The following is a 12500-nucleotide window of genomic DNA, read 5'->3' as shown; positions in this document are numbered from 1 at the left end:
ATACACAAGTTTTAGACTGTTAGAACATCTACAATGTCTTGTGGCTCGTCACTTTTCACCAAAAATATTCGAGCAGCATCATAGCGTAATATATGCAAAAAAGTCATATTTGTGACAGAATTGTTTAACTTTTGTTAGATAAGTGTGATAAGTCTCTATGTGTGAAGTTTTCAGAGTAAGGCGAGACGATTAAGCGGAGAAATCCCGATACGATTTGGAGAAATGCTTCATACTGTGGTTTGGCTTTCAAATTAGTGTCATGTCCTTTGTATATTTATTTGCGAAATTTCGTAAATATTTCAATTTGCTTCTTCACGAGAAGAAGCAACCTAAATAAAATATTAATATAGATCCTATTAAGCTCTTTTCTTAACTCTTATGATTAAAAAGTAAAGAGAATGTCATTCAATACTTTTATTTTAATAGCATGTTTTGCTGTTAATTAATTTATAATTTTTTTATTAAACTTGCAGAAATATCTTTTAAATTTATTTGTAAAGAATCGCGGTAAGTTTTGCGCAGACATGTAACACTGAATACAAATGCATACAAATTTCTTATCATTTTATTGAACAATATTAATGTTAACTAAAAAGAAAGTTAATTTTTTACTGTATAATAATTACCATAGCACATGAAGACACATATCATACTTCCGATAAATGACTAATGTTCTGCGATAAACGTAACTCAATACGCAAACTATTGACATGATTTATTTGCGATAAAATATGACAAACTGTAAAATTTCGTGATTTTATAATTGCATATAAAAAATATTTTTCAATTTTTCCTCTCTCAGTACAAAAATGATTGTTTCATAGTTTATTTACATTCAATTAGAAGCGTGAGCATTTATAACAGAGAGATCGACAAAATGGGACTAACGTTAAAAGCTAACGTTAAAAACAAAATATACAAGAAGAGAATTTTATAGTAAAAGTCACTATAAAACCTCTTTGTAACTGAGTATTTTTGCAATTGTTTTCAACAATTAATTTTCATATAATTATAATTATTTGATCAGAAAGCGCGCGTATATAGCACACAAAAAGGCCTCATATTATCACACGAATAAGCGCTCTTACGTTTATAGTTCTCAGTCATTGGGTAACGTTACGCGGCGAATAACGTGCCTGTTGCACCGAAAAAGTTATTATATTTATATAAATGATAAAAAAAACAAACTTTTTATTAAGAATGTTATATCTTTAACTAAATATCTAGAAAAAAATAAATATGTAAGCTTCGTAAATTAATGCCTGTAGAAAAGTTCCTTGAAAAACCTATTTAAATGTTACAATTTAAATGTTACAATATGCACATAGTGCTTTTTTACAATCGGTACAGTACGCTGTTGATAATGAAACATTTATACGTTGTCAAATCCATTGCATTTTCCTTGCCAATGGTTGTCGAGTAACCTAGTGTGCAAAACAGATCGATACGCTCTTCAGTGAACACCGTTCGGAGGTTGCTGAAAGTTCGTGCAAGGAAAAGGCAGTGAACACCGAAATCTTTTCCTCCCCTAACATACCGCGATGCCAGTAAGCGAATTATTACATTTCTTAAATACAAAACTTATATAATCAAATTATATTGAGCGAGAATGAGGAGGAAGTGAAGTTAGGTTAGGTTAGGAGGCAGGTTAGTAGAAAAGTAGAGGTGTATGCCTGTGAGTGTGCGTTTGCGCGTGTGCATAAAAGAAAGAGAAAGAGAGAGAGAGAGAGAGAAGTAGGAAAACAGATAGAAAAAATAAAATATCAATATAAATCCTTAAAACAGGCTTCTTTAATTCGTGCAATTAAAAAAGTAAAAAGAACTTTTTACAGTACTTTCATTTTTACGTATAACGTATTTTATTGTTACACCGTATTTTATTAAAAAAAATTTGAAGTGTAATAAATACTTCTTAAATTTGCGCAAAATATTGTAATGAAGTTAATTTTTTATCATGTGTGATACTTTCTAAAGCTCCTACACTGTTAAATCCGTAGTGTCAAATTATACTCAATTTGAGTTATTTTTAACCATTCCTATAAGTCGCCACTGCTCCTACTAAATATGTCGTTAATTTAACTAATGTAATGGAGTTAAATAATTTAACTTAAGAAATGTATTAAATTTGATTAAAATTTAGTTTATTTTTTATTGTGCATACGTTAATGTAACCTTTGTTTTAGTAAAAAATGACTTAATATTGTTTTAAATGGGTTAATTAGATGTGGTTGTTTTTTTAAACACATATTTTGTGTTAAAATAGTAAATTTTGACACACATGATAGTTAAAAATAACTAAATATTATTTAACTCAAGAAATTGGTTTAAATTTGACCCTCCAATATTTAACAGTGTAGGGGCATGTCACTAACCAATGTTATGCAAATGCATCTCATTACCCATAATGACGTTATTATGAATAGCTCGTTGTCTGGTCTGGTATCTCTTCAGTAGCACACGACGTGGCTTAAGGTTATAATTACACATAGAAAATATTTCTTAGACTATTTTTATTCTTTAGATATAAGACCGATCGTATTCCTTCAATTATATGCATTCTAAAAAGAACAGGACTATTTGTTTTTATAACGAATAAATCGACGGAATGACACTACATGACGTTGGAAAATCAAAAAGAGATATAGTTTAAGCTTAAAAAATACACATTTCTTTCTAAAAGTTAATTGGTTTCCCGCTTCTAATCCGTTGCGAAAAAATACCTGTAGAGCGTTTCACTATACATACGTTCATGTATAGATCATAAAACTCGAGTAAGTCATAGAGTGGTAAATTGATTCTACCGATTGATCATTGTTCTTGACTTCATACCCCAGATAGGAGTGTCACTGATCGAATGGAAAGCTGAATACGTCGCTTGAATTTAAAGTTACTCCTCGCGCTCCGAAACTCAATTGAAGTTCCGAAGCATGCGAGAGGCTCGAGAGCGGCGAACGATGCGTGGCTCCTTAAATAAATCATCGTGATGGTAAATGATTGCAGGACACGCAGCATAGTTTCGCGATCGACTATCGCGACAATCAATTTCTGCTGGATGGGATGCCCTTCCGCTATGTTTCCGGCAGTTTCCATTACTTTCGCGCTCCTAGACATTACTGGAGGGACCGTCTAAGAGCAATGAGGGCCGCGGGACTTAACGCTGTCTCCACGTAAGTCGACTTTCCACACGCAAAAAACTCTCGGTTGATGCAACCGAATGGGAACCAACTGAAAATTAAGTGATCAGAAGCGATATCTCTGTTAGGAAAACTAATATTTCGGTTGTCGCAACCGAAAATATTCGTCTGAACATTCAGCGATATTAGAATTCGGTTGAGGCAACTGAGGACAATTAACTATACAGAAACCTCATAAAGGAATTTTTCTGTTCCTATAGCCGAGTTTTCATCTAATTTCTGAGCAACTGAAAGATTAGTTCAACAGAATTTTTTTTCCGTGCATAAAAACAATTATCAAGTTATCACTCAGATATACTAAAATTTATCATTAATTTCGTTTTTATTTCACGATATTATCGATTTTATCGATATTTTTGATAATATCGTGCCACATATCAAGTTTTTTGTTGCTCGGGTATCTAGATCTATCTGGATCTATCATATTTTTTATGTAACAATATCTACTTGACAGAACTATTTGTTATCTACTTGATTATTACTAAACATTGATTATTATTAGACAGAACTATTTGTTAAATGAGAAATAGTATCTGAATAACAGTTGCTGCATTTGTTGCTTTATTTCCGCACGCAGTTACGTCGAATGGAGTCTTCACGAGCCAGAACGAGACCAGTTTAATTGGTCCGGTGACGCGGATATAGTAGAATTCTTAAATATCGCTCAACAAGAAGACTTGCTCGTATTATTGCGACCCGGTCCGTACATCTGCGCGGAAAGAGACATGGTGAATATATACATTGTTTATATGCGGTGTAAACAGCGGCGTAGAATGAAGACGATAGCTGCTTTTACATCCCGAGGCGATCCCCTTTCCGTTACGAAGTTTAGCTTACCAAAGAGATAAGCACAAAGAGAGTTTTGTTTCTCTCTCATCCTGATATCTCACGAGACTCTTGTCAGGTTGACGTCTCGTTTTATTTCGTCGGAAATGTCGGGGTTCGCGCTCGGACAAGCGCTTGCTCTGCCTTAACTACTGAGCGAAAGCGAAAGCTGCTAATGCAATTATAAATCTACGATCTCCTTGTGTATTTGGCTACAGGGTGGTTTGCCGTATTGGCTGCTTCGAGATACGCCGGATATGAAATTGCGTACGAAAGATGCATGTAAGATACACTTCATTTTACATCCACGATAATAGAGAGAGAGAGAGAGAAATAAGGATGTCTTTACTCCCTGCAACAACCAACTCCTCTCATTGTACCGCTTGTTATTGTCCAGACAAATTGATGATAGAATAATGACGATATGTCGTGACGTTAGAGTTGCGATCAAACTCAATTTTAGCAACTTACCAGTTGTCCGGTTCTTGCAGATTTTCTGGGGAACGCTACGTCTTTTTTAACTAAATTATTTGATAAAATACAACCATTCCTGAGGGGAAACGGAGGACCCATAATCATGGTTCAGGTAATATTATATAAATAAGAAATGCAGTTAAAGAATACTTATTGATGCTCACTTAGCATCTCAAAGGTTATCTCTCGAGATGACGATTGCGTATTCTGTAATGATATATCGTCCGAATTATCATTCTCTGTTGATTGTGATAATAGTAATGAGCTCAGCTCCAATTAATCGCGTAGTAAGAAAATGACGTTCATCACATCGCCCGATACTGACTCGTGCACATATTATGCAATTACGTTTACAATTACGGATAAGAGAATTATCAAGAGAATACTCTCCTGAAATCAAAAACTCGGAAAAGTTCAAGATTAACATAAACGCGTAATTAACACCTCATTGATCTCATCGATAATCTCATCGATATCGCCGGATGTTTCCAATTGAGATTTAATACATTTATTACCTTTAACCCTTTGTTTGGTAGACTCAAAAAATTTAAAAAAATTTTTTTAGTAGTTAAATAAAATAAATAATGTTTTCTGAATGCAGTTTATTAATTAATTAATTATTTTTGGCGTGTTTAAGGCCAGGGAGGACTTGCCAGAGTTTACTTTTTTTCTTCTCTTCCCGTCGCTTAATATTTCTTTTGATATAACTCTTGGGGAGACCACACACAGATTCCGATTCAACTCTTATTGTTTCAGTACCTGCCTCTGCTAACTTATCCGCCATTTCATTTCCACGTACTCCCGCATGTCCTGATACCCATCATAAAGGAATCTTGTTACTCTTCGCCAGTTGCCTAAGGTTAATAAGATAGCCATATCAACTTCGACTCGCAGGTGTGTAACCTTAGAGTCTTTAAAACTGTAAGAAAGTAAATGATCATGTTAGTATCTGAGGACATTTCAATTGCACAGTTGGGTCCGAAGATATCCATTCTTATGTCTTCATTTCCAAGTTTGAACCATCCATGTATCATTAAAATGGACCTCCTTGAAGATGAGGCTTCTTTTATTCCACTTCTCTGTCGTCGGAAAATGCATATCGAAGAGTTGCTCAAAATTAGGCTGTGCCGACATTTCATCTATCGGACAGTTTATACGCCGCTCTGGTAAAAGGAATTTTAGAATCTTCAAGTGTCCTTTGAGGTTCTTCAGTTTATATTTGTAATTTTTACATAAAGAAATTACACTAATCAATGCCACTTTCCTTAAATACGATGTAACGATGTCAGGTTGATGTCAAGTATAGTGAGATCCGGGTATTTTTTTGTAGATGATACCCACCTTCATCCCTTCCAGAGTCTGCTCTAGGTCTGTCAATGACAATCCCCTACGGTGCCTAGTTATCGCTAGGAAAATCTCTTCTTCTTTTTCTTTGTGGAAAAACTTATAATCATGATGTTGATCCATTCAACTCAATGCACAAATGACCAAATCATTAAACCCCCTCCTATCCATCTGCTGGATGCATCTGATGGGCTACCAACCACAGTGATCTGAATGTAGTTATATCGTTTTCAAAATATCATTTTGAAGATATATTTTTTCAACGATTTTTGTCATCTGGTAGCAAAACTTAAAACTACTGAGAGACTGACAAACAGAGCAACAGTGCTAAATAAATGCATATATCGTTTTTGCTCATGAGAAATCGATGTTGCTTGCGAGCAACATTACCGCAACAAAGGGTTAAATTGAAACGTAAATGTATTATCACATACATCTGACTTTGATCTCTAATAGGGCTAGTGTATACGACACTGATAATGATACGTGTTAATCACGGAAATATGCAAATAAACAGACGTTCTTCCTACGTTAACAGGTGGAAAATGAATATGGAAGCTTCAACGCTTGTGACAAGGAATACTTGGATATATTGAAGAATATTTTTCTCGACAAGATTCAAAATAAGGCACTTTTGTACACGACCGACGGTACGTCCGAGTCAATGCTTCGTTGCGGTTCTATACCGGGAGTATACGCCACCGTTGACTTCGGATCAGATATCAATGTGACCAAAGCTTTCGAGTCTATGCGAGCCATACAACCACAAGTAAGTGACACGAAGATACAAATAAACAGGAAAGCTGTTTGTATACGAAGAAATGTTTACAGTAAAAATTATTATAGAGTTCTGCAACAAAAGTTTAGATTACCTGAAAATCGTGCTTGTCTTTTCACAATTTTTTTATGATAAACTGAATTAATATGCGAAAGTATTAGGACCTTGAATAAGTTCTCGCTGATTTTTCGTGAAAATTAATGCTTTATTTAAAAAAAGTCGTAAAAAACATGTCACTGAAAGTATTGTCCATCGCTAGCCACTACTTTTTTCCATCTTTCTGGCAGCATTTGAATTCCACGTCGGAAAAACGACACGTCTTTTGAGGTTATCCAAGAGTCGACCCATTTTTTGGCATCTTCATAAGAATGAAAGTGCTGCTCAGCCAGGCTATGTGTCATCAATCAGAACGAGTGATAATCGGAAGGGACAATATCTGGTGAATACGGCGGGTGGGGTAGGACTTCCCATTTAAGCGTTTCCAAGTAGGTTTTCACCGGTTGTACAACATGTGGCCGAGCGTTGTCATGTTGCAAAATCACTTTGTCGTGTCTCTACTCGTATAGCGGCCGTTTCTCCTTCAATGCTCGGCTCAAACGCATCAATTGTAGTCGATAGCGATCTCCCGTGATGGTTTCGTTCGGTTTGAGCAGCTCATAATAAACTACACCCAGCTGATCCCACCAAATGCAGAGCAGAAACTTCGAACCATGGATATTCGGCTTTGCCGACGATGTTGATGCATGGCCGGGCTTACCCCACGATCTTCTACGCTTAGGGTTATCGTAGTGTATCTACTTTTTATCGCCAGTCACGATACGATGCAAAAAACCTTTCCTTTTCTGCCGTTGAAGCAGCTGTTCACACGTGAAAAGACGCCATTCGACGTCTCTCGGCTTCAACTCGTACGGTACCCAATATCCTTGCTTTTGAATCATTCTTAATACTTTCAAACGTTTCGAAACTGTTGTGTGATCAACTCTTAATGATTCTGCAAGTTCAGCTAGCGTCTGACATGAGTCTTCATGAAGTAATGCCTCCAATTCTTCGTCTCCAAACTTTTTCGGTGCGCCAGAGCGTTCTTTATCTTCAATATCAAAATCATTTTTTTGAAGCGTCTAAACCAATCTCTGCATGTTATTTCCGACAGAGCATGGTTACCGTAAATCTTAACAAGAATTCTGTGTGCTTCAGCTGCAGATTTTTTTTGAATAAAGTAGTGCAGTAAATTCCCCGCAAATAGTCTTTTTTTGGCACGAAACTCGACATGTTTAACACTATGAAAAAAAAAAGTTGTTTACACTTCGGCGAAATGACATACACTGAATTTCAAGCTTGCTTATAGTACTTCCTTATAGATGCGTTACCATCTTAAACTACACGCACGCAGTTCTAGTAACGCCATATGTTGGAAAACAGCGATAACTTATTCAAGGTCCTGATATTATTTTGACGTGTATTTATGCAACATATAAAGAGAAGAAAAATATAATTTTGATAATCAAATACTCAAAGAGAGGAACATACTAAGAGTGTGCCTTAATTTTTTACCTTTTTGTTTCATATAAATTATTTTACGAACTAAAATTCGAGCATTAAAAAATTCACTATGTTCCTTAGCAAGATCAACTTTACTGACAGTCTATTCCTGCACTATTAGAAAGTACAGTAAAAAATTGAAAAGAATTTCATATTGAAAAAAGCTATAATATTCTCTCCGTGTACTCTTCATAATTAACTCGAGATTCAAGATACCATCGCAAATTGTTTCCCGAATATATCTGAGCACCTTGAGAAATTAACGCACAGGGTCCGCTTGTGAATTCCGAATACTATCCGGGATGGCTAACGCACTGGGGGGAATCCTTTCAAAGGGTGAAGACCAATGCTGTCGTGAAGACGTTGAATGATATGCTCAAGATGGGTGCTTCTGTCAATATATACATGTTCTACGGGGGCACGAATTTCGGTCTCACTTCCGGTTGGTAGATCCCTTCTTCGGCTTGAATCGATTAGCAATGTAAACGAAGTCGCATTTACATATTTGATGATTATTGACAGGTGCTAACGGCGGTGAGAACGAATTTAAGCCACAAATAACTTCTTACGATTACGACGCTCCTTTGACCGAGGCTGGAGATCCGACAGAAAAGTACTTCGCTATAAGAAACGTCATCAGTCAGGTATGTTTTTCGCGATAATGCACGATCATAATCAACACTTTGCCCGTGCAATCGCGAGTATACTGTTTATACAATTGTTATTACAAAAGAAAGATAATGCGAAAATATTTCATTTTGCGCCAGAGATAAAAGTCATCAATTTTTGTTAATTTCAACCTGCTGAATTCAAATGTAACAAGTAAAATGTTTCGTTGGTAACAATTTTAAGGATACATAGCAACGGATTTTTTTATATTTTTCTTCCAAATTAATATTACCTTTATATGTGGCAAATCTTTGCAGAAATATGTCAACACTGCTATGTCAACACTGCTAATATTTTCATGAAGAGACCACCTTCTATTAGAACCATTTCATACCATTTACTTAAAAGTACATCGACCTTGCAATACTGATTAAAGAGTGAAAATCGAGTTATGCCTGTCTCAAAAATTGTTACAATCTAAACTTTTTTATTGTTATTTTCTTGTTTAAAATGTTCGAATTATGCGAAAAATACGCCAAAAATATTTGCAAACAAAAAATGAATAATTGTTGCCCGGTGTTATTGTTGAGATTAAAACATCGATCTTCTGATTGATGTTTTTATCTCAACAAAGATGTTTTGTCGTAGTCAGCGCTAATTCTTCAATAACAGTTGAAATTCTGTCCAAACACATTGTTTAAATATAAATCCAAGTTTAAAATACTATTGAAAAATCAGTCCTGTGTCAATATTCAAATTTCAGTATTTACCAATGCCGGGTATACCTTTTCCAATCGCGTCTCCGAAAGGTAACTATGGTCCAGTATTATTGGAAGCGATATCGGAGCTGTTTGACGACAACAATTTATTCGAGGTAAGTCGGTCGACTGACTACGACCCCAAGACCTTCGAGGCATTGTCCGTGAACCAGGGACTCGTGCTCTACGAGACGAAATTACCGTCCACTATTTCGGACGAATATACTTTAAATGCAACAACGAAAGATAGAGGACTGATATATGTGAACAAGCAACTTTACGGCATCCTGAGTCGCGGAGATAAGAAGTTTACGCTGTCGCTGAAGAAGTCTTATGGAGATCACTTGCGTATTCTGGTGGAAAACCAAGGACGCTTGAATTACGGCAATGAAATCCGAGATCACAAGGTGAGCAATGAAAGTGAAAACTGATGCTGAGGAGGGACAATTATTTGAGGAAAAATCTAGGTCACTGTTTCGCACGGAAGTTTAAGATAGATGTTCGATCGCAATGTTTCCGCGCGACAAACGTGGACATGTACCAGGCGTCGTATGTGCTTTGACGTTATGCAACTAGCTTTATATATGTACAATTTTCAACTTCCCACGAACTTCCCATGAAGTGGAAACTCGCAGGAAATTCTAAATAAGTGTTAAGACACCTGCAACGCCTGTTATATACTTTCCTAAAGTGCGATCAGTGTATTTTTCACTGTAACATTATACTTATAACAGTTGGTTCAGTTATAGATATAGCACTGCAACCGCGCGATAAAAATTAAATTTGTAATAGCATGTAATGAATTTGCGTACTATAGATTGTGTGAAATATTATTTCTAGTTAAGTTTTACTTCTACTAGTCAAGATCAGTGAGATATAAAAGCAGTAAAGTGGGATTTTAATCACTAAAAATCAGTGAATATTTCCTAATACTAGCCTATAAAGTTAAAGATGCAATGAGCATAGGAATTTTTATGGTTTCTAATAAATTTTGATATACTGAATACAAATTCGTTTTTTTTTTTTTATTGAAATGCAAAATTCTGTTATTAGTGCTGTTGTACATTATATATAATTCAAGAAAGTGATGCACAGTCCTTAATTTCATTTTTTCCAATACAAGCACAAACTAGAAGTTTTATTCCATCAAATCCCTAGTTTTCCAAGTCAGTAATTTCGCGGTAAAATATTCCTTTTACTGAATTTTTACAATTAAAAATATTTTTATTGATTCACTTTGTAAGAGAATGATGATTACGTTGTTTCTCAGGGTTTATCGGACGCAAATATCGACGGAGTTCAATTGAAACTATGGAACATGACAGGCTACGCGTTTCCCGATGTGTCTGTTCTTCAGGGCAAAGGGATCATACCAGTAAATAATGGGACTCTGACAAGCGGTCCGGTATTTCTGCGCGGACATTTCACGGTCACAGGACAACCATTGGACACATTCTTGGACACTACCGGCTGGGGAAAAGGGATGGCCTTTGTGAATGGCCACAACCTCGGTAGATATTGGCCGACAGTCGGTCCACAAATCACATTGTATGTGCCAGCTCCATATCTTCGTATGGGAGACAACGAGCTGATTCTACTGGAATTCGAATATGTATCTCTGACGAGAAAAATGAAATTCCAATCTGTGCCAAACTTAGGTTAAGCTGCGTTTCCCGATTTACGCGCACAACCCCGATACCGAGACTGAAAATGAACGTCCAAAGGAAGAATCCCAGTCGATTCGATAATATCATCACTAGAATTACATTTCACATTACGTGAAAGTTAGTTTCATGTTCTTGTATTGTTAAATTTTATTTTTCAAAGATATAACTATAATTGTAGAACTGCAGTAGAGCTTAATTTGCAACCAATATCAGATTGCCTTAGTCTCTGATGAAGCGAACTGAAATGTTCACGGAACGTTGGAAACAAAACGCAGCTACAACCCGGAAGGCAAAGCAAACTGCAATATAATTATTACAACATATCCGTTATATATTTTTATTTCCAAGTTGTGCAGCTGCAACTGAATGCGTTGACTGGGACATATTTGATCAGAGTAGTTTTCGCGCGCCTAAAGAGAGTACGTCGATAGAATATTATCTATAGGATATACAATTGTTCCCGAAATTGTGAAAAACGCAAGCGAAAGGATACGTCATTGTAAAATAAGTCATCTGTCTTACAGCTCGCCATCCAACGCTAATTACACGCTTTATCCTCACGCGTGTTTGAACATAAATGCGGTAATGATGTTACAAGCAAAATAAAAGGTCTAAAAACTCCGAATCGTAGCTGCGTTTTCTTGTTCGACCTGCTGGGGGTTTGTTTACTGCTTCGTCATTTGGATATGCGAGACATAAAAGCGCGAAACGTTCAGAGGGTAGTCCGCGCCGCGAGAATCGATCAGCTTCGATAATACCGCAACGCTACACAGCAAAAATATGCACATTGTCGTCTCATGGTCGATGAAGAACCGATTTATAAAGATCTCGCAAGCCATTCAATGGCTTTAATATCCTCCACGTTGACAAATGAGGGATCAGCACGGCGGGACGTCCGATAGCTCGGTGCCACACGACGAATTATCTCACCTCCGCCGTTCCAAGCGAGTACTACGGACAATAATGAGTACGGTGACAAAGCACTACCGGCCACCCGCCTCGTAAGCTTCATTTACGACCGTGCGTGTTATAGAGTGTATATCTTGAGACCTAATGGACAATTGCTATGTGCAAAATAACACATGATTCCTACAGCGACATATTAGGACCTTAACTTAGTTTCCGCCCAAAAAATACTGAGAAAAAGCATTTATTGTAAAAAATTTATTTAAATTATTTCAATGAAAGTATTTTCCATCACTTTCTACAACTTTTTGCCATCTTTCTGGCAACTGGGCGATACCATCTCGATAAAACGATGTTTGTTTCGAAGCAATCCATTCGTCCACCCATTCTCGCACTTCTTCAACAT

At 36.3% G+C, this 12500-nt stretch overlaps 1 protein-coding gene across 3 annotated transcripts in view; it reads left to right on the top strand.

The window, feature by feature from the left end:
* Positions 1-11813, top strand: part of LOC116846673 (beta-galactosidase) — a 140962-nt gene extending 129149 nt beyond the window's left edge. The window contains exons 1-10 of one of the 3 annotated variants that reach the window (XM_032820818.1): positions 1184-1547; positions 3001-3167; positions 3772-3922; positions 4238-4301; positions 4511-4605; positions 6376-6606; positions 8425-8596; positions 8677-8798; positions 9527-9928; positions 10792-11184. In XM_032820818.1, coding sequence (XP_032676709.1) covers positions 1542-1547; positions 3001-3167; positions 3772-3922; positions 4238-4301; positions 4511-4605; positions 6376-6606; positions 8425-8596; positions 8677-8798; positions 9527-9928; positions 10792-11184 — 1803 coding nt within the window. In that variant the 5' untranslated portion in view covers positions 1184-1541. Of the gene's footprint in view, positions 1-1183; positions 1548-3000; positions 3168-3771; positions 3923-4237; positions 4302-4510; positions 4606-6375; positions 6607-8424; positions 8597-8676; positions 8799-9526; positions 9929-10791 lie in introns of those variants that run through there. The other 2 variants (XM_032820817.1, XM_032820819.1) reach the window with 2 other exon arrangements.
* The last annotated feature ends 687 nt before the right edge of the window (positions 11814-12500 follow it).

This window comes from Odontomachus brunneus, unplaced genomic scaffold (assembly GCF_010583005.1).
Source record: "Odontomachus brunneus isolate Ranch 3 - 2012 unplaced genomic scaffold, Obru_v1 Obru_scaffold_066, whole genome shotgun sequence".
NCBI lineage: Eukaryota > Metazoa > Arthropoda > Insecta > Hymenoptera > Formicidae > Odontomachus > Odontomachus brunneus.
Note: the sequence above shows the minus strand (reverse complement) of the source record. Positions and strands in the feature narration are given on the sequence as shown.